Raw genomic sequence first — 22,630 nt, forward strand, 5'->3', positions numbered from 1 at the left:
CCCAAGACCCATCCATACACACTTACAGAAATTCTCAAAGAATCACCGTAAATTGACATGGTTCTGATGCAAGTTTAGTAAATGTGGGAAAAAATGTAGATCACTAACGATGTGCTTCGAATTAACATTCCGGATTAACTTAGTCCCGCATGAGTATATAGAAATGTTATTTCATGTACACGTTAACCCACTGTCTTTCTCCGACTGCACATAAATGATTCCGAATGATTAATATGTGTTACTGAAAACATCTGCCAAAGCATGACCACATCCCGCTAAAGATTGATCTTTAGACAGAAACCAATATCAGCCACAACCCTCACCAATACTTCATACTAAAATGAATGTGAACTATGTACAATGTGCAAACGTTCATGCTGTCATAAATATATTATGTGCATGGAGAAAGAATCCATTCGTATAATACATACGTTACAATCACTTCATAAATTTACAGAAAACTGTCAAGTGACACGATTCTCCAAATTAAGAAAAATGGGAATACACACGTAATATGTACATCGACACGAATCTTCACACGGTGTTGTACATGTATGGCATATTCTTCGTGGGAAACAGAGAAAACCCTCAATATTTTGTTTCGAAATTCCACCTGTATTAACTATCAACGGATACAACGCACAGGCAAAACATTCGAAAAGGTCTTATCGTAACTCATGCATTGATCATTAGTAGTAGCCTACATGTATTTTTTTCTTAAATCATAAAATGCGTTGCATTTCAATCACTGGGCCCAAATTAATGCTCTCTAAATTCCGAAGGGTGAAAATTCACTCCTTTCGAGTGAAGATTCACTCCCAAAATCTGAAACTATAGGGACTAGACGTTTTAGAGTGAAATTTCTTGAATCGTAAAGATCGAGTTTTCACTCGAGCTTCGACTGAAGTGTATGGTTCTTTTTTTCAGACTATTTCAATCGAAAATGAGAGCGATTTTTACTCGAGAAAGTCTAGTCCCTAATTTTACTCTTTGGAATTTAGAGAGTGGATGTGTTATATCGATATTTTCCTTTCTTCAGGCTACATGTACATAAAGTTTTAGATTTCCGGTAACACGTTCAAGAATGCGATTCTTCATCTTTGTTTCTTTTTATTGGTTATTTATTTTCATAAACGTGTATGCTAAGGAGAATTATAACCACCCTCCTTCTTGAAGCCACGCCCACCTCTTAGACGAACGGACAGATTTTTGCGATACCCGTACGCTATACTAAAACGTAAAGTACATTAAAGTCCCGTTCTACATTTGTACCTTAATTTTATACATTTTTGATGAGTGATTGTTTACAGTTCAGATTTATTTGTATGTTGAGGACATACATTTATCTGTTTAATTTATCCGTTTCTATGATTTATCTGTTGAATGACCCGACCTATTAAAGTTCACAATCAATACACAGAAGCAAATGATGCATTTGGCAGAATTATTTTTGCTGTCAGAAAAATAACTTTTCTGATGGAAGCTTGAGACTTTTTTGGAAACTCAGGATGAATACCCTTATTGTTTACCGCATATGTTTCTTTTTACATGTATATCACACTTTCCGAAGGGCTCCTTTGGAAAACAGTTTTTTTTAACTGAAATGGACTACCCTCGTTACAAATTACAACAATAAATGAATTTAAATTCCCGCTATCAGTTCCTCATTTTAATGTCAATCACTATCTTGTCAAATGTCGAGATAGAAAAATCTTTGCAAGCAAGGAAAGTATATCCCAAGACAGATTGACATGATCAGAAATATAAAAAAAGTTCTGAAAATGTTCTTATTGTCCAGCAGCATCACGTAAAAAGCCCGACTTTTCGATTTTTTAATCGTTACTCTAATTGCATGTTTTCAACTAAACCGTGCGTGTTCAAAATAAAATTACAATTAAATGTACTGTGTTTGAGATACATGTAACATCCGGGATATTATAAAGGGGGTGGTTGGAGATTTGAAGTCCAAAACGTTTGGGTTTTTTTTAGGGGGGAGGGGGTTGGATTAGATGGGGCGTTGAAGTCAACGCATACAAATGACCAAAGTGTCCAAAGTAATAAATCACGATTTGCATTTTTTTTTTGAGTTATGACGTTATTCAGTATTCAGGGAAATTAAGGAAACTGACATTTCCCCCTATGTAAATAATTAGCATTAGTCAGTCTGAAGGTGGTTAGCCACCCCCGCATGGATCCGCCCCTGGATAACAACTGAATGAATTCGTCAGTCACATGTATACATGTACAGGTATACCAAACATCGACATCAAGACTTCAACTTTTCCCTAAACATTGTGTCTTCCTACCAAAGAAAGGAGGGGAAATAGCCACCGACTTTAAGCGTCTTATGTCGTTCCTGCTTATAGGGTTATCATGCATGGACGATTAAACTTAATAGTGAGTGCTTGAGATTAAATGTCAGTTTGTTCTTTTTGTTGTCTGTTGCTATCTTTATATTCTGAGTTGTAAACAGACTGACGAACGTGTATTGACGAACGACTGCTATACATGTATGTATAGTTGTCATGAAGACTGCACTATACAAAACCCAGGTAATTAAAAAAAATAGTGCACGACTATATTAATTTTTACTCGATACCAATGCTGAGAAAAACGCAAGGACATAAGAAGTGGTTAATACCAATCACCTTCCCTTATAACAATGAAACAAATCAATGTACATGTTCATGCTGATTTTGTTCAATTTTCCAGACAAAGCAATTTCAAATCGATTGGTGAAATAATCAGAAAAAACTGTTTTCCTATATATACATGTAATACGGACACTTCAACACGGATTACATAGCCATGTATCTCCCCATATAGTGTGGATAATTTGAAAGATTAATTGCGATTCCATTCTTGGTTGGATTCCTTATTTTCCCCTGACCAAATTGTAAGGGACTTGCACGGCTGCATTCAGGCAGAGACATGTATGGCGTCACCCAAAACGGTGTGTATTTTTGAAATTGTCAAAAAGACAAAGGTCTCTCCTTTTACACAACAACTGTGTCCGTAAATTGAATAATGCCTTTAAAAAGAAGGGGGGGATCTTATTAGTTGTTCTTACCTATTTTTTGCATGAAAGACAGTGTCTTTGAACACTAGTCTTTGAAGGCAAACAGCGATCCATAACTCTTTCTAGAAACCCAAAGGAAATACCAAAAAAACACCTAATCCACGTGTTTTTCTACATGAGTTTAAATTATTCACAACTTCTCAGTCACTAGTCCAATGACACGGAGCCACTTCTAAAACAGTTGCTGAAAACTACACGTATATATACACCTTAAAGTCTGAAGAAACGAATAGCACAACCAGTCTGAGTGTGTCCTATGGTTGTACGCGGTTGTTCACCGGTCCAGTCCGTTGCTGTGTGTGATCGCCCCTGAATGTGCCGGGTGCTGATGGTGATGGTGCGATAGGCCGTTCAGTCCGTGCTGGGCACCGTGAGCGTGGCTCCCCGTGTGTTGCTGCTGCTGCTGTTGATGATGAAGCGGACTAGACACGATAGGCGTCTGCTTCTTTTTGCTCGACTCCGACCCCGTTCCCTTCTTCTCCTTCTCAGAGATCTTCTTGAGTTTCATCCGTCTGTTCTGGAACCAGATTTTGATCTGGCGTTCGGAGAGACTGAGCGAGTGGGAGAGCTTGGTGCGCCGGTCCCGCGTCAGGTACATATTGGCCTGGAACTCCTTCTCCAACTCGTAGATCTGGAACTTGGAGTAGGGCCGTCGCTTGGTTCGTCTGGGTGTGGTTGTGAACGTGGCAAGCAAACTGCAGGAAGAGGCACCACCTGCAAGGAAGACCACGACAAAAAAAAATAATGATATTGAAAGTTGATGTCATGATAATATCATCAGCTTATCATGATGATGTCTTTCAATTATGAAAATATGAATCGCATTTTCCTTCCACTTCCGAAAATTTGATGCGTAATTTAGAATATGAGATATATCCACCAGCCAATTTTCCTAAAGAGGAATTGCAATGAATGATCGAATTACGCACTAGACTGATAACAGTAAATCAAACATCGGATTTCCCAGTCAATCGTCACTGAACGCTTAAGCAAGCTCAGCTTTCATTTCAAACCATTTGCATATCGCATTGAACGACGTGACATTTTAGCCTATTTAAACTTCACCTATGATATTTCAAGCAATTTCAATTTGTTTCATTCATACTACTTCCTATCTCGGTAGAAGAATATTATCATCAAGGTACATGTATCTTGAATTCATTCGAGATGTAATACGAGTTTAAATGATTTTTTTTTCTCTCGAATACAGCATAATTCTACAAGGTTTTCTATCGAATATACATGATCCTTCTTTTTCTAGAAAGCAACAGATAAATGTTATTTTGTAGAATTTTACATCCAAATACTAATTTTATTTGTTTGGTTTGATATTAAATGCTCCAAACATATGAAATACATGTTCGACCTAAAGTAATATTTTTGCAGAGGTATTACAGATAAGATTGCGTTTCTTCGGTTGCAACACGCAAGACTTATTGTGTGTTTTAGAACGACCCAACACGACTGAGCACGGACTGACCGTGCTTGTCGGTGTGTGCCCGACCGCATGCAGCCACCTTTGTACGGTAGGGCGATGGAGCGCAATCGGTGCTTTTCCTTCGGACAATGTGTAAATCTGGGGTGTTTCCATGTAGGCCTATAATTTTGTTTCAATAAATAAGTCACGGTCCTTAGTGTGTCGATCTTTGTCCCGTTTGTATGCACATTCACCAACCATAAGAGACTCGAAAACCTTACATTGATACCTGTAAAATGTGCCCGTTATTCTATGGCCAGCATACTTTAGAGAGAAGCATTTAGATGCATCCGCACAAAATACATGTAGGGCCTATAGGCAGGCCCACATGCGCGTATCAAAAGGGAATTACATTATCTGTTTGTAAATGGACATTTTCTGTATTTTTTTTTGGGGGGGGGGTGGGCGATCACGATGTTAAATGTGTCCAGTGAATTTCAAGAAAACGAACCTCCCTTCAAAGACTTAGGCACAAGCCTAAAAGCCAAAAATTGAAATTAACAAATTGAGGGCTCTGTCTTGCCAAAGACAAATAAATAAGATATAAAAAAATAAAAATAATAAATAACATTTGCAGTGACTACAACAATAGTGTCATTAAATCAAATCTAATTTGGTGGAAATCCGGTTACATGGAAAGCAGGGTTGGCTGATTTAAATCAGGTTGATTTAAATCACGATTTAAATCAAATGGTTCTTATTTGATGATCACTGATTTAAACACTTTAAAAACAACATTGATTTAGGATCATTTTAACCATTTAAATCAATTGATTCCACTTAAAGGGAATATACAACATTTGCAAACATCGAAAAATAAAACTACCAAGTTTCTGCGAAATACCTTAATAGGATGTTGGTAAATGACAGTCTAAAGCATCCTGTAAAATTATGGCACCTGGTATACTGTCATTTTCAAGAAAAGTGGTATTTTTGTATCAGTTTCCAACGCTGATCGGCCGATCAGCGTTGGAAACAACTGGCTTTTTTTCAAATACTGGCCCCAATTGACCATTGTACTTGTTTGCAATCGATTACAAACCTATGAACGGGTACGAGCCAGCTAGACTGGTTCCCTGACCTTACAATTCCCCAATGTATGTAAACTGCTCTGTTTCTTCTTATATGGAGTCAGGGAACCAGACTACAGGAAAATGATCGTTTTTCTTGGTTTTTATAGCATTTTCGAACCCAAAACCTCCAAAAAGTCAGTGTAACTATATTTGCTTTATATTTCCAACCCCCCAATTCCATCCATTTCTGAAAATTACAGCAAAAGCAAATGATGTATATTCCCTTTAAATACAAAGTGTAAGATGTTGTTAACACATTCAAACACCCCAACTTTATCAGCATCGACTCAACTTACATGTATATGTTTTGCATAATTACCCAAAATCATTGTTTTGATTAAAGTCAAGATCTGAGTCTAAATGTTTTCCTTCAATGAATTGTTCAGTCAGCACACTCACTTTTGCTTTAATCATTCCATGATCTGTTTACAGTAATAATATGAATCAACTTTGCTGGTGTAGGCCTACCTAACCATCTAAAGGTGTACTTCATTCCAAATTGTTAGCCTCACTGATTCCTAACTTTCTCCATAAAAAAGTTACATTTAGATACATGTTATTCCTTTAAAGGTGCAAAGCCTGATTTCATCATATAATGTTCTTCACCTTGTATGAGGGACCATCAATCAAAAAGAAAGTTTCACAAAGACCAGTGCTGACGTTTTAAAGATCAATGCTGACGTTTTGAAATTAGAAGCATTTTTATGAAATGCACATGCCCAGGAAGAACTGTATATACTCATAATTATTGTTAGAAAATGCACCATAACTAACGCGTTTTTCATTCATATCCACACACACAACGTATCTCGACTGCATCAATCAAGTAATGCACCTTTAAAGTGTCTTCAGTATTTATGTACCCTTGTACCAATGAGGTTGACTACATGTAGATGAAATTAATTTTTAAATCACTGATTCAATACAACTTTTATCAATGTTAATTTGTTTGTCTGGAAATTTCATAATCCTGAATTGCGTTTTGAATGATGGGTATTATACGAACCTGAAAACTCCTTGTTGTTGGGTATTAGGGTGCATGGGAAGATGTGCACACATTTTCAATTGAGACAAAACAATATTTTGAATGTTAAAAAACTCTGAAGGAAAGCAGCTCGGGAAAGTGAAACCGCTTTCTTAGCCAGAGCAGCGATTGTTTTTTTTATTTTATACAATATCAATAAGTATTCGTTTACCTTCTAGCTATTGTATACTAACATGCACGCAAAATATCAACGCGAGAAGAAGGAAAAAACACCCCTCGCACCCTGTGTTCAGAAAATGAAGATTTTGCAGCGCGCCTATGAATTTCTTTGTTGCATAGTTTGCATCGTCTGTTTTGAAAGCTAACTCTTCATTATGGTTAAAGATTGTAGCCTTGATCGACATTTTATAAAAGAATTGACTTCTTTCACGCCTGTCAATTTACATAATCGTCGTCTCAAAATCACAACTGTGATTTACCGTTTCTGTTGACTGCATACATTTCCTGCAGTTGCCTGCAAGCTTGCCACGGTTAACTACACACGCCAAAACCTCGGACTGAACCCGTGCAGAACAAAACACTTGGTGATATATGGCATTGCATACACTTTGCATACTCCAAATTATCATTGAAATGTGGGGTAATAGATGGTCTGCCCTTATTGACAACAGAACCACGGAAAACTGACTGTCATTGTTGTACTTGGCATCGAGTGAGACCAACCATGCAACAACAGATGCATGGCCCCTGCGGTGCGCTTTAGGTCACAAATCATCCACAGCTTTTTGTATTCCAGAAAGTTCCAAGTTTTTCATTAAATGGAAGTGAACAAAATCAATAGCCTTTGGCAATTCATTTTTCTCCGTGATGGAAAAATAAAACTAACTGATTTTTTTTTGCTATCACGACGAAGTGCATTCCAGACAGTGGAAACGCAATGGCCGTGAAAGTGATTACCCGCGTGTTTTCTCCCTTTTTTGGGATATTTTATTTTGCTCATTACAATTATGGACAAGGATAACAGGGCTAACCAACTATGGGCCAGTGAAGCCTTTCAAAAGGGGTCGTCTCTGACCGAACAAAATAATTATCTGGGAGGAGTTAACGTGTTGATGAATCTGTTGACGAAATATTATGCTGGAGGCTCATAAACTGATTGATTATTCACATATAATTTAGCTCCCAGCCCCAAACAAATTAGTTTGGTGGCTACATGTATATCTGCCCAGCCTTTGCTGGGGTTGACTAATTCAAGTTTACATCAGCGGGTAATTATGATCAATACAATAGTATACCACGAGAATTATCAGGGCTAGCAATTGTGCAATACTTGTAGCTTGGAGCGATTAAAGTTATCCCCCGCCCCAATTGAGAGAAACTAGGACAGCAGTTCAACTTATTGCAGTTTCCCATGAAAACCTATAATAGCATTACATGCGCTCCAGGGATATTCTCCGAGCGACTAGTTACAGAATTTCGACACATTTCTTTTTCATTTACGATCATTGCACTAATGTAGGCAATACTATTTTACCGTTACAAATGTTTTGAATTTCACGTAGAACACCATAATATGCCTTGATCATCCTTGGGTTATGACTATAGGGAGATATCCACCATGTTTCACTGACTTTCATTGGCTAAGCGCCATTTTTTTCTTAAAATTTCTTTGTGAGAAGTAAATCTCAATGACCCTACACAGCAACTTGGTCGACATGTTGGCGTACTGTCTCGGTTCATGAAAGAGTAAAGATAAGATCTGAAGTGGGGCAAGTTTCTTGAAATACGATGAATAATCATCTTGTGCGGCCTTGAAATTTGAAGCGCCTTCGATTCAAAACTTAGTATCTTTACTCCTTATAACTACATGTATTAGCTTAATACAGCATGAAACTTGTTTTGTAACCTTCGGTCACATACACCACACAGCTTCCAGGTGAGAACTTGGTACTCAAACATGGAATGATTTTTTTCTGTCAGATATCATCCTCATGCGCTGTCTCCACGTGCATTTGACCGCAATTCAGCGAAAAAAAAGTAGTTAACAAATACTAATTCTGTAAAATTAATATCATTTCTTCAAGCGCCACTTTTTTTTTCAAAATTTTTATAGGGTAGTTCTTCTTGTAGGCTATCCTCATGTAATATGTAAACCTTAAAATGTTTAGAACGACAACCGTCCAAGAGGTGTACATAAATATCTGACCCCCTCCAGAAAAGGCTCGTAAACTTTCAGTGCAGAAAATAGACGAATTTTTGTCAATACCCTTTTGTGGCTGATTTTTTTCTTTAAAGGGGCATGACTGATACTTGAACAGCGGCAACAGCCCTCATGTATACGTATAGCCTTACTTTTTAGTTCGTCTTAAAAAAATATCTACCTTTTACAACGTACATTTTAATGACCAAGCAATTAATTGTATATTTTCATATCCATCATTCTGAAAATACGACAAACCCTCTCCTCTATTATTCACTAACAACCCCCCCTCCCCAACTGAATAATTTCCCCAGAACAAAACCAAACCTCCAAGTGTTCCGAGCGATCAGTTGGAGTTCCCGCCCCTTCCCGTGTCCAGTGACAATAGTAATTAGAGGGATTACTAGTCAGCGACAAAGTGCAATTATATGCAGCAGTCAAATGACATTGTTTACGCTAAGGTTGAATTGGACCGGACAGGGGGATAAAAGACAGGCCTGCCAGGCGCGCTCTGGGACGGCCGGGGACGTGGGGGATTAACTCGCTCAGCAAGACTGCTCGTACTGCACTGAATATCATAACGTGCACAGGTGCGTCTGCAAGGCTGTATGAGTCCTATTCAATTCAATACACTCTGATTGAGTAACGATATGGATTTCCAATGTGTTTTGAATATTGAGTGGATAACGAGAATGTTAACTACTTTATGATGATTTTATGAAGCCACAACTTCGCAGGTATAAGCCTAATCATTACATCTGAATGAACAAACGAACGAGGTGTCAACCACTTGTACTTGGTCAAAGCATTAAAATAGTTACCACATCAAATAGGGCGATTTTTATTTTGTCCCATTTACAGACACACATTAACTGTTAAAATTACCCCTTTTGTGACACAAATCTATAGAAGACTGGCCTAATATCGTTTGTATATAGTGACAGGTTATATTTTCACGGTCATAAGTATAGAGATGACTTTATATACAGAACTCTTTCTGATTAACCTTTTAGTGACCACACTTTACAATGCCGTGTGCCTCTGAGCAAGGTCATTTTCCTTTTACTGTACACAAACATATGCATAGAAATTATATTTGTTAGTTTGTGTTTTTAAAGTTGCAGCCCTCAGCTGTGACAACGAATCCTAAAAATCGTCAGCTTTCCATGAAAAACTGGAATGCTGACTATTTCTAGCTGCAAAAGTTTAAACGGTTTTTAAAAGTCAAATATTACAAATGCCTAACTCATTTAGCCGATTTTGTTTTTCTTCACAGAAATGTCAGAACCCCAAATCTAAAAAAAAAGTCTTGCATGAAAAAACAAAATAGCAGAACGACACTTTCACCTTAATTGCATGTACGGCATTGGGGGCAAGTCATGGGGGTCGAATACTCGTTTGCAGGGGGAACAAAGTTGCCAACCGCAGGCACGCCCCGATCGAGCATAGCGGTCGGAAGCACACTAAATTTCCGCGAACCCAAAATAAAATTAATGACCAACTGACAAACAAGTGAGTTGATTAAACGTTATGTGTGGGCCTTTATGTCAACGGCACAAAATATCGTTAATGAATTAAGCAGACGTGTCAACGTATGCGGTATATTCATGTACATGTACCCAGAAAAAAACATCATAACATATCATTTGGTGGAGTTTAAATTTTATATTTCGAAGTAAATGATTTCTCCGTGATAGTGCACAGTTGAGTCGCGTGTGGAACATGTATGTATCATGACTTGTCTATTCATGTTTTGTGCATGAACACGAATCTAAACATTTCACCAATGTAACTTATCCGAATGCATAACATAGCATTAAAAAACCTCTTTGTACTCATCAAATAGCGACATTCTATAAAACTTCCCCACTTCTAGCTTAAAACATGCGAATTCGCTAACAATATTGGATTGAAGATTTACGGGCGATCGCCGAAACAAACAGCATGGCCGATGAGCCTTGATTTAGTGCCTTATAGCCTTACACGTATGTTCAAGCATAGCCGGCACAGCTAATTTACTGACATTGTATCTGCGGAATCTAATCCACACGAACTAATTGGATCCTTGTTGACGGATCCAAAAGCTCGTTGTTGACGCATGTCTGAAAATATCCATGCAGTGTTATTCATGAGATAATTTCTGAGCACCCTCCGTATGAAGTTGAAATCGTAACCCAGAAAAAACATTTTTCGGGAGAGGTAGTTTTTTACCTCAATATTTCTTTCCTTTTCATATCAGTTTTGAAATGACACATTTGGAAGACTGATACCTAGGTGAGTCGGTCCAAATCTCAACCATCTCCCCTTTATTAAAAATACCACAGTCTATTAACACAATCTGTACATGTTCAAGTTTGCTTGTTGAATCATGGTTAAAGGCATGCAGGAACACTGTTAATACCCGAAAACGATCCTACCAATTTCATGAGGAAAGCCTTGTTCAATGGGAAGAAGGGACTATATTTCAAATATTCTGTGAACTTATTCCCACTAACAAGGTGTCGTTTAAAAGAAAATAATTATTGAAGGTGATTTGTTAAAAGTGCCAGCAGGCACATGTTCGTTTAAATATTGGACACTATTTGTTAAATACTGCGAAAATTACACATCTACTGGGACCTCAATGTAACGCAGACTTTAACCCGGCTGAATGAGAATCATGTCCCGAGCGCGGATTCAGGATGTACACGAGAGGGTCCAATTCAAAATATGAAAAGGCAACCTCTGAAACGTAATGTAGCGTACTGACGGAACCAAAATATTCCACTGGACCAAAATATTTGCAGAGTTTTTTTTCTATTTTTAAAGAAAGTTTACAGCATCCACTGAGCCGAAACTACAACAGGTTAGCCGTTTGCACTCTAATCAAGACTTTGAGGAATTTTGTTGCTTCAAATGAAAACAAAAAAAGAACACGCTCAAAACTGATGTGATCATAATAAAGTGAAAACTACATCAGGTAGATTTCGTGCCTGTGGCAAGCAAAAAAATGTGTATCAATAATCAAGGGACTCCCTTAAACACAGTTGGATCAATGTTTTGTCAGACTGAGAGAAGCATTATCATAATACATTTTTGTACAGTGTCTCGTGACTATAAGCGGTCTGACTCATGATACTTCTAGTAAGTTCAAGGGTACTAATGATGAGACCAAAAAAAATGTGCTTTTCACATACGTAAGCAAGCAAGCAAATCCGCCGTGCATTAACGAAGATCATGTTGGGGTTATCACGCATGACGTATCACGACCACACTGGGTATGAATAAGTTTCCGGCGGTATGATTATCGTTTCACACCTCACACTTCCGAAAAGAAATTAAGGGGCTTCGCCTGCTGACATCATCCTCAAAGTGGGGAAAAGTGAATTATCTTTTAACCGTAGAGCATGCTTAGTAAAGCTGGCGAGAAGTTGTCCTATTTTAGCAAGCCATTATTTTAATCAATTGAAAAACTCAAGGTATGTAACAAATATGAATTACTTGCTTTTGTATGGTTAAAGTTTGCATTAGCTGTTTTTTTTCATGGAGCCCATTTAATTTGAAGCGCATATCCTTGCGAAGAATTCTTCATTTCGTAAAATGAAAGTGGGCTTACCGTTTTTTTTCTTTTATCTGTCAAGGTGATATCCGTCATGATTATATTTTGGCCGTCAATTCATGAATTACTGATTGACCGATGAGGAATTAATATTTGTTGGATATTAAAAATAGGTTTGAATTTCAGGTTTTTAAAAAAAAAAAAAATTAAAAAGTTTTTTAATGACTTTGTTGAAACCTGAGGTTGTAGCTTAGCTGAAAAGACCACAAATATAATGCTTAAAAATTGAAGAATACATTTAAAGATTAAAATTAAAAAGTAATTAGGGAGCCGTGTTTTTTATTCCAATTAGGGAACGTCCTTAATTATGGCAAATTGTTTGATTTTGGATTTTGATTGTGACTGATTCTTTTTAAAAAAATTAATAATTGTATTTGACGCACACTTTTGAATTCACATATGCCAATCTTTTCCAAATTACATTAAAAAAAAAAAAGCTCTATTGCGTTTGTTTTTGTTTGAGATCAGATCCATCCAACTTTGATCACCATTATAAAAAATAAACGAATTCACGAGTGTGTACTCCGACTGTAAACGAAATAAACAGTAGAAAACGCTGACATATTAATTGCGTTAATACGGTGAAACGGGAGATTGCCGAAGAAATATTGACAACTGCGGGGGAAACGAATCGGTCAGATATGCGGGGAAACGTAGTACCGATACGTGTATTAAAAAGAGATTATCTCATGATGACTTTGTCCATTGTGAAGTTCGTCCTTTTCCGTGTTCTTGTGACTAGTATGATTTGGCTAATTTTGTTAGGAATTCAAGAATTCGTACACAATAAAGTATTGCACTTCCCAGTAATAAAGATCATATGTACTAGTCGAGGAACAAGTATAGACCTATGGTCGGACAATGTTTTAAATATGTTTAAATGTTAAATTTACCTGTCATGTCAAGTGGGTAGGGTGAGTTGTGAAAACCGTAGCTGGAGCCGAACCCATTACTTGTTAGGTACTGTTGCTGGTGAGCGTGTGGATGCGTGGCTCCAGAAGCTGCTGATACTGCGGTTAGGAACGGAGCTTTACTAAACCCGTTGTGGTGATAGGACGGTCGGGGTTGATGGTGATGGGTGAATTGCCGATCAGGCCCGGTCCATGCTCCCCCACCAACCGGTGACAAGTCGTCCGTGTGTGTCAGTGTAGCCTCCGAGGTATAACACGAGGTAGGGTACGGGTAGGCAACGGCCTGGTCCGGGCTGACGCTCAGTGAGCTGCAGCTACTACGGGGGCGGTTGGTGGCGGCGTACAAGCCGTTGACTGCGGCAGTGGCCGTGGCATAGCCGCGGTACTCGGCGGCACAGCTATCCGTGTTGGTCGGTCGGGCTGGAGACCAGCCCTGCTCCATACCGATCTGCATCATTTGGACTCTAGCTTGATGAAGGCTGGTTGTGTGTACCGTCTCTTCTCTACTCTGCAAAGCCAAAAATCACGGTATTCAGTACATGTACGTATGAGACGAGGGACAACCTGTCCGACTTGCCTCAGTGACCTTGTACTGAACTTGAAACTCGACACAACCAAACTCGACAAATATTAGGCGCGTGAGAGGTCGCTGTGGTTGGAGTACGGCTCGGGTGATCGATCGATCCTCATGTGTTGATATATCTGTCTCTTCTCTTCTCGGCTGGATGGTTATGCGAGGATGCCAGTTGACGGTCGAGTGTACCTGTCGCACGCACCGTACAACACCGCCGTATGACGCTCCACTGTCGTATATCAAATTGATAGCATCACGTGATTGCATGTATACCTACCACCGGTAGATCCGTGCATTAATATCTGATGTGGTCATCTCTTTTTGTGCACCCCCACCCCTGCTTGATTACCTCGATCCCCTCGCGACCCTTTATCAACTTTATGGCACGTTCCAGGGCTGGTAACAATAACGGCGGTAAAGCTGGCCTTTGATGTGGACACCAGAGGAGTGCCTAGCGTGTCAAAAGCCGGCCCGGGTTTTATGGCCCCTCACCTCCCCCTATAACCAACACCGGTTGCTCTAGTTGTAAAACGTCTAGAACATGTACAAGTCGGCAGGTTCTTACAAGAAATTCTTATACCCGTGGATTAACTCGGGTGAAATCGTCGGACGGTCTTTTATTTCCACTGTATAAGTTGCCAAGATGAGGACACAGAAATGTTAGGGGCACCGTGCCCTGAAATGAAATTGAATTGGATAATTATCCGCTGTCAATGTATAAAGTCAATAGATGTTTTGATTAACTCTGGCTCTATAGAATCCATTTTGTTTTCATGATTAAATGTAGAGTGAGGCCTAATAGCTATGTCATGAGTCAGCCAATAACGCTTGAAAATTTAGTGTTATCAACTACATGTAACTCTATAAATTCCTGACAAAATCCATTTCCCCCCATCTATTCTGTGCACACACGGAACGATATAGACTATAGTATAGGCCAGGCCAAGTTGAATTATAATGAAAAATTACGGATGATCACAAAAAAGGAAAATTATGAGTTGCTTACTCGAGAAAGGGTTTTTATTAATTAATTAAATACTGTACAACTGTAAAGGTTAAAGGAGCAGTGGTGCCCATTATTAATGTCTTTTAAGTAACTCCACAGATGTGCTGTATAGGCATATACTGTCACACACCAGAACGAGATACTCTTTTTCAGCCATTCTTTCAGTTTGACAACAATAAATAATACGCGTGTTATAAGGCGCGGGATTGGAGAAATGAGCCACATCGTCCAGCCAACAGACGACAGTGTTTGTTTTTCCAGTTATTAAAGAAATATGGAGAAATTAATGGATCCTCGTTTTGAATTTGATTCCTTGATGTCTGGGAAGATCACGTTTTTCTAAGTCATATTGTGTGGGGCCGCCATGACACCAGTAAACGTTTCACGCAAGTTTATACATTTTTAGCAAACTGATTTTAAATAATATAAGAAAAAAAATAACAGTTAGGGCCTACTTATCTAAGTGCCATTAAATTAATATTTTTGAGTTCCTCAATAGATATCAATTATGTTTCATGAATGTACAAGGGCCGATATGCAAGACATAAACTCATATCTATATGTCACACAAAGTTCATGAATATACAGCGTGTCCCAATAAACATTGTGCATGAAGAAGTCGCTGGTTTGCTCGAAAGGTGGTAATACTAGCGAATACAATTTATATTATTTCAAAGCCTATGGTCTTGTTTATAATTGGTGAAAATATCAAGAAAATCCATCAATGCAAATCAGAGATATCGTTGATTTTGTGAGGCTATATTATTGTCCTCCTGCACAATTAGAATCATGCAGTACGCACGTTAACAAAGAACGTCAAAAGGGTCTATACAACATTGACGCTCGAGTAATTTGAAATTAAAGCAGTTACCACGTGTTTTTGAATAATCTTCTTCGATGAACAATCAAATAAACACCCTCTAGCTATGCTGTTTCTTCTTTTATTTATTTACAAATAAAATCTTCAGTACATAAAGGCCATGCAATATTTAAACACTGCGTAACACATACCAATAACCCAACAATTTGTATATACAAGCAAATGCTAAGTGTGGAAATGACATTGTATACCGGTAAAAAATACATAGCTTTACCAAATCAAAGATATCTCTGGTTTGCATCTTTGGATTTTCTTGATTTTGTTCTCCAATTATAGGCCTAAAAAGACATTAGGCTTGAAAATGCTATAAAATTTGATTAGCTATAGTCTGACCAACTTTTGAGATAATCAGCGATTTCTTCATGCACAATTTGGACACAATGTTTATTTGGACACGCTGTAGTAAGGGAAAGTCGAGCAAACTCTGAACGAACTCCGTGGCGTCGCTGAGGGCAAGGGCGGATCCAGAACACAATTTTTTTTTTGGGGGGGGGGGCAAACAAATTTGTTCCCCAAAAAGTTGATTCGAAAATTTACAGCGTGGGGTTCGGGGCCCGCTTAAGGGCCCCGGAAAATGTTTGGATTCTAGATGCTCTGCATGTTGTGCGATCTGAGGCAATTTTTGACCACTTTAACCAATTTATTAGCAAAAGATGGTGGTGTACGCAGTGGCTGCCTCTTTTGCGACGTCACTTAATATTTTTTTTAGGGGGGGGGGGGGCATGACCCCGTTGGCCCCCCTGGATCCGCCGTTGGCTTGGGGGGGGGGGGGTAATAAACCTTAGCACTGGCATTGAAGGAAACAGAAATTTCGGTTTGTCCAGTCTTCATAATACAGCCTATTTTTTTTTTTTTTTTAATAGTCTTCTATTTTTTTCTCTCGGCTGTTTCAATTAAATTGTCTAATAGCCCAGCTTTTCTCAGTTTTTAAATGCTGGTGTAGGCGAAGCATTGAGAGGATACCAGGAACGAGTGTCGGGAATGAATTTCTAAAGGGCCCATGCCAATGTAAGTTTCTTAAATGCTATCTTTGAAAATTTCCAATTTTCGTTTTTTTCTTGCTATTTTCAAGGGCATAAACATTTTGGGGACTTAAAGGTTTTCATGCTAATGCGATTTTCCATATTAATGAGCCTAACTGTGCATGTCATTCCATCCGGGCAGAAACTGCAATGTTACAGCAGCACAAAAAGTTGCCAGAATTTAGGATATTTTGCTATCATGAAATTTTCTTTTCTTTTCTTTTCTTTGGTGATGTTTGTTGTGTCAGTTCATGACAGTAGAAGCCAATGAGCAACCCTTTCTCACACACTCTATTCAATGAGCAAATTTTGGGTCCATAATTTGAACAGAAAACCCCTAAACTGAACAGTGTCTTCCTGAAAAAAAAAACACATCATAGTAACAGAGACTTCATTTTTTTTTCTCGGAAAAGCATGAACATTTTAAAAATGTTTAAAGAAGTGCATTTTTTTTTAAAGAGAAATCAACCAAAAAGGGATGTCAAATAGTTTTCATACATTCAAGAGGAGTAGAAAGTTGCACAAAATGTGTTCCTCGCAGCAATTCATCGCATGGACCCTTTATTTAAAGGTGTCCATAAATACCACGGGCGCTGTAAGCGTAAATAGTGAGTAAGAGCACCCTCAACGTAACGTAAACCAGAATGTTGCCCGTGAGTTTAATACAGTTCAGAGGCATGGCTATTCATGCACAAAATATAGGCCTGTATTATGTGTAATGTGAAATTAATTTACTTACCCTATACACAAAGTTATCGAGAAACCTTGAGCATCGAACATTCATATAGGTCTGCACCTGAAGACCCTCTTCCCTGTCGAGTTATGCTGAGTACTTCGTGAATTTCAGTACGAAATTACATGCGGGGAAACGCTTTCTTGGGGAATTTCTGATCTACAATTTAAACAATAATAGTTTCATCCGTATGCATATTTTCACAACTTTACATTACACGATGTTTAAATATGAGCATAAATTACCATTTAAGACGCTCAATGAATATGTCCACAGCTTTAGTTTTGAAGAGTTTCTTGTGATAAGAAGTTTTTTGACTCAGTGTCGCACACATCTCTTGAAACAGAACAGCAAATCGTTATCCTCATTTCAAGGCTCCATGCGATACATTTTTCTTAGAACAAATTTTGTTCAACTTTCTACTCCTCTTAAATGTATGGAAACTATTTGACATCCCGTTTTGGTTAATTTCATTGAAAAGTGCACTTTTTAAAAAACATTTAAACATTTCCATGCTTTTCCGGACAATTGCGGGCGCTGTTGCTGTGATGTCATTTCAGTGTAGGGGGGTTTCTGTTCAAATTGTTAACCCAAAATGTGCTCATTGAAAACTTTTGCGAGAAAGGGTTGCTCGTTAGCTTACTGACATTAACTTACACTGCAACAAATCACCAAAGAAAATACAATTTATGACAGCAAAATTTCCACAATAATAGCAACTTTTTGTGCTGAAATAGCTGTAACATTGACGTTTCTGCCTGGAATGACATCACGATTTTGCTTGTGAATATGGAAATTGGCATAAGCATAAAAAGCAAAAAAGGCACCAAAACCCTCCAAAAATGGCAAAACAAAAATTGAAAATAAAGTTAAATGGGACACAAAGGTGTATTTTGAAGAACTGTATTAAAAAAATTACATTGCATGGCCATTTAATGTTATCCTCATTTTAACGTTATCCTCAATTAACGTATTCCTCATTTAACGTTATCCTTATTTAACGTTATCCTCATTTACAAGCGACAAGAATGCAGTTGCGGATCCAGGAATGTCCAAGGGGTGGTCAGGATGTTGCAGTCCAAGATTTTCAAGGGGGTCGATAAGACGTTTCTGTCAAGCCATTAAAAAAAACCAAAGGCCTAAAGCGCTGGAACAAGATTTGCAGAATTGAGTGATGACATTTAATATTCAGGGATCTATTGTTTTTTTCATTATGTGAATAGCCTACCTAACAGTGGTCGCTCGAGGCGAGGAGTGGGTGGGAGTTAGTAAACCCAGGCTCTATGACCCGCCTTTCTTGTTTGTAATTTTTTTCGAGAAGCTAAAACTTTCTCCCAAATAGAAAACTCTTTGTTTTTCTTTAGTTTAGTGGAAGATGGGGTGTTTAAAATAACGACCCAATCCCACATCACTTCCATGGATTATTATTTTTTGTTATGGGGATTAATAATTATTATGCTTCAGAGGGAATTGACATCCTAGGCGCGGATCCAGCTTTTGCTGGGGTGGTGGGGGGGGGGGGGTGGTTAGCTGTTGGGGGGGGGGGGGGTTGGGGTTGCAGGCATGTGTCACTTTTGTTCTGCACGAATTTCTCAATTTTTGGGTTCAAGGGCATTAGACACCCCCCCCCCCCCCAAGTAGATCCACCACTATACATCTCCAACAAAAAGGCAACACTCACGACCAATTGGGCTGGGAGAGACAACATGTGCTGTTACTGTACAACGCGCCATGAAACAATAAAGCACACGTTGCAATAATTTGTTTTTCAAAAGCAGTCAACCGTGGAATCCGATGAAACAGTTTGTTTTATTTCATTTATTTGCCCCAGCCAACCACGAATAACTGCCAATTACAGGCCGAGATCAGTACGATTATAGCACAGTAACTCATTTACCAACAACGGATAGAAACTCAAATGATGACACTTCGTTCTCGGTTGAAATGAGGCCTGTCAACCATATGGACGAATCTCCACGATTTATGTGGGAACCGTTTATGTGCGCACAAGGCGGGAATTGTTTTGCATGACAATTTGAATACGAAAACAATAATAAAAACTCCGTTCATTCCAGACCGAGTTCTCGTCACACCGATTTGACCCGGATCGAGTTGACCGACTTAAATCGAGTTAACGTGGGACCGAGGTGACGTAGGATTAATTTGATATGGGACCGAGTTGACCTAAGGTGAGGTCCACTCACAGAATTTACCAGGTATATATATAAATATATATTATTATTACCCAGAGAACGTATGAAAGAGTTGATTGTCTAATGATTAAAAGCATTAAATCAGGTTTATGGACGCGCAGACTTCTTAAGAATGTTTAGAAGATCCTTTATGTGGTTGTTTACTGACTAGGTTGAACACGTAAATGGCTCGCGTTCATTGGTTGAAAGTTTTCACATTGCAATGGTATACCGAGACATCACGTAGTAATCGCGTTATCTAAAATTCTCCATTGAGGAAAGAAAATGCTACATTATTTTGGCTTATGAACTTTGCCAACCAACCACCTTAGCAGTTCGCTTTCGTAGCATACAGTTTTCCCCACACATGAGTCTGTATAATTACACTGTAAAATATCTCATCTAATTTCTGGAAACATTTTTTAAAAATCGTGTTGTATAACATCTACACGTTTATAATGAATAATAATAAGTAAAGCGCTTTCATCTTAGTTACAATCGCTATGCAAGGTGAGTAAAAAAAACCCGAAACCCAAATGTCGGGGCCATTTTCTGAGTGAAGTTCTGCATGTAGCACTTTTAAAATCAAGGATTACAAAATCCCAATTCATAAGCATTTTTTTTAGTATAAGAATCATTCAAATCAACCATGTACTTGTCAAGTTACGGAATTTTAAACACAACCACCATTTTAAAGTTCTGTCCACGGATCACAAAAAAAGGGTACGTGTTATTTCAGCAAAACGAAAACAATTGACACACATCCCTAGTGATTCGTTTTCGTTTTACTGAAAGAACGCACACCTTTTTTTGAGATCTGTGGACAGAACTTTAAAACGGTGGTTGTTCCGTATAACTTGAAAATTACATATTGATTTGAATGATTCTTGTACTAAAAAGAAAGCTTATGAATTTGGCTTTAATATCGTGCATTTTGGAAGTGCTGCATGCAAAACTTCACTAAAAAACAATGGTCCAGACATTAGGGTTTCGTTTTTTTTTATTCACCCTGTATAAGTAGGCCTACCTGTTATGTTATTAATATTCTGGCACAATCAAAGCATTAAACACCTATTAAACAGGTGTGTTCTTAAGATCACCGCTGCTTTGAGAAAAACTAACGTATTATCCCGGGTTAATTTATACTTTTCACGAACATTGTCTTACAATCTTTTATTACAAAACACATCAATCAATTGCATATTAATACATTTTGATTAATTGCAAATAGTAGGTTTTTTTTTTATTAAAAAAAGGACAATTTTTATGAAGATATAGTCAGAAAGGTGTTTCTTTTATTGTTTCAAATACTGCAAGTACATCATTATCATGAACGAAAACAGCACGTGTTGTGGGTAAGCGTGCAATTACTATAATGTGGGTTGGGTTCATTTCATGTCAGAAATTTCGTTCGGTTGAGCGGGTAGCGAATTTGAACGACTGTAAATTCTTAATGGAACTATCACTCAGTTTGCGGATCGATAATAGGGGTGATGATTTCCACTGTACATGTATACAAGTTAGGGTGTGGCAAAAATGTGACATCTGTGTATACCCACACGTGCAAGGCGAGTCAATTATTTAATTGATGTCCAACTTATCTGTACTATTTTGTAAGGCTTTCCCCCTCTGAGAATAATGTTTTTTTTTAATATGCGGTTGAATTAGCTGTGAAGGACACGTCTTGTCAGTGACTGAATGGTCTCAACTTATCTGTATTATTGTAAGTTTTTTTTCTCTATTCAGACAGTAATAGGTTTTTTTTCTCCCCATCCTGCAAATAATGTGGAGGAAGCTGTAATGGACAAAGGATTAATGAATTATTACACGCAGAAGGCTGAAACTATAAGCATGACAACAGAACTGAATAACGAAATTCGAAACAATTAGTGTAAAAGTATTGTAGACAGAATTATAAAAGTGAGGAAATAAATGAGCTGCCCGCCTGTTTGTAAGCCCGCCCAAAGTTGTAAGGGCAGTAGTGTGGGTGTTTTAATTCTGTGTCTATTAGCACATGAACAAAACGTGTTCCCATGAATCCATGTATTATCAACAGATGGAGAGTAATCAAACAAAATTATCAAACAGATTTCCCAAGTTGGTATATAGTGATGGGAAATGTCGGTACGATGTTATTTGATTGGCCAGGTAACTCAGCCCATAATAACAAAAATGGCTAAAACTTGTTTTGTTTAAAAACGTGGTAATGCCTTTTATTTTGCGATGAAACGGTCTTATCATAGTGTTTGATTCAATACAAAAACTGACGAGTTCACCCTAAACGGGACATTGCACTAAATCACATCTTATCAATTTCCCGCAGGGTATTATAGACTAGTTCCCGCCTCCCTTTGGAATCGAACATGTAGGGAAGGAAACCGGTCTACTTGCTTGCAAACTGAATCTTTTGTGCACAGAAATAAAATTAAAACATTTAAGGATAAAAATAAAACATTCAAGATGAAAATTCTACGGAAGAAACATAAAACCCGATGTTTTTAATGGAATCGGTGCCAAAATATCATTCGCAAACGTGTAGGCCTACACGTTTGGTGGGATATCAGAAAAACAATGTACGTAGAGATTAGGGTTAAACATGTAGTTTGCTACTTTCATTTGTCAATTGTGGATGCCACAATATGTGAATTTAACTCAGCAGGTTATTGACTTTTGTTCTTGTGTTGTGTTGTGTTTTTTTTGCCAGTAAAATATCCATTAAAATTGTGATTTCGATGCACAAGGTACCTACGGCCGAGCTGACCCCAGATGCCAGTTGCATGGGACCAAGTTTACGGCAGACCGAGATGACATCAGTTCATCAGAGTTCATTCTCCATTACTAATGGTGGTATTACCAGGATAATTTGTAGATAAGCGTCCAATTAAGATTATTTAGGTATA

The 22,630-nt window shown here is 38.1% G+C and overlaps 1 protein-coding gene across 1 annotated transcript; it reads right to left on the reverse strand.

The window, feature by feature from the left end:
• Nucleotides 1–1,979: 1,979 nt before the first annotated feature.
• LOC119745549 (homeobox protein Hox-D8-like) lies at nt 1,980–14,203 on the reverse strand. Its single transcript, XM_038221943.1, has 3 exons — nt 13,875–14,203; nt 13,306–13,844; nt 1,980–3,793 (listed from the first exon to the last, which is right to left on the reverse strand). The coding sequence occupies exons 1-3, from the start codon at nt 14,162–14,164 to the stop codon at nt 3,354–3,356; spliced, it is 1,269 nt and encodes a 422-aa protein (XP_038077871.1). The 5' UTR covers nt 14,165–14,203; the 3' UTR covers nt 1,980–3,353.
• Between the last annotated feature and the right edge of the window lie 8,427 nt (nt 14,204–22,630).

This window comes from Patiria miniata, unplaced genomic scaffold (assembly GCF_015706575.1).
Source record: "Patiria miniata isolate m_02_andy unplaced genomic scaffold, ASM1570657v1 HiC_scaffold_7, whole genome shotgun sequence".
NCBI classification, from domain to species: Eukaryota; Metazoa; Echinodermata; class Asteroidea; order Valvatida; family Asterinidae; genus Patiria; species Patiria miniata.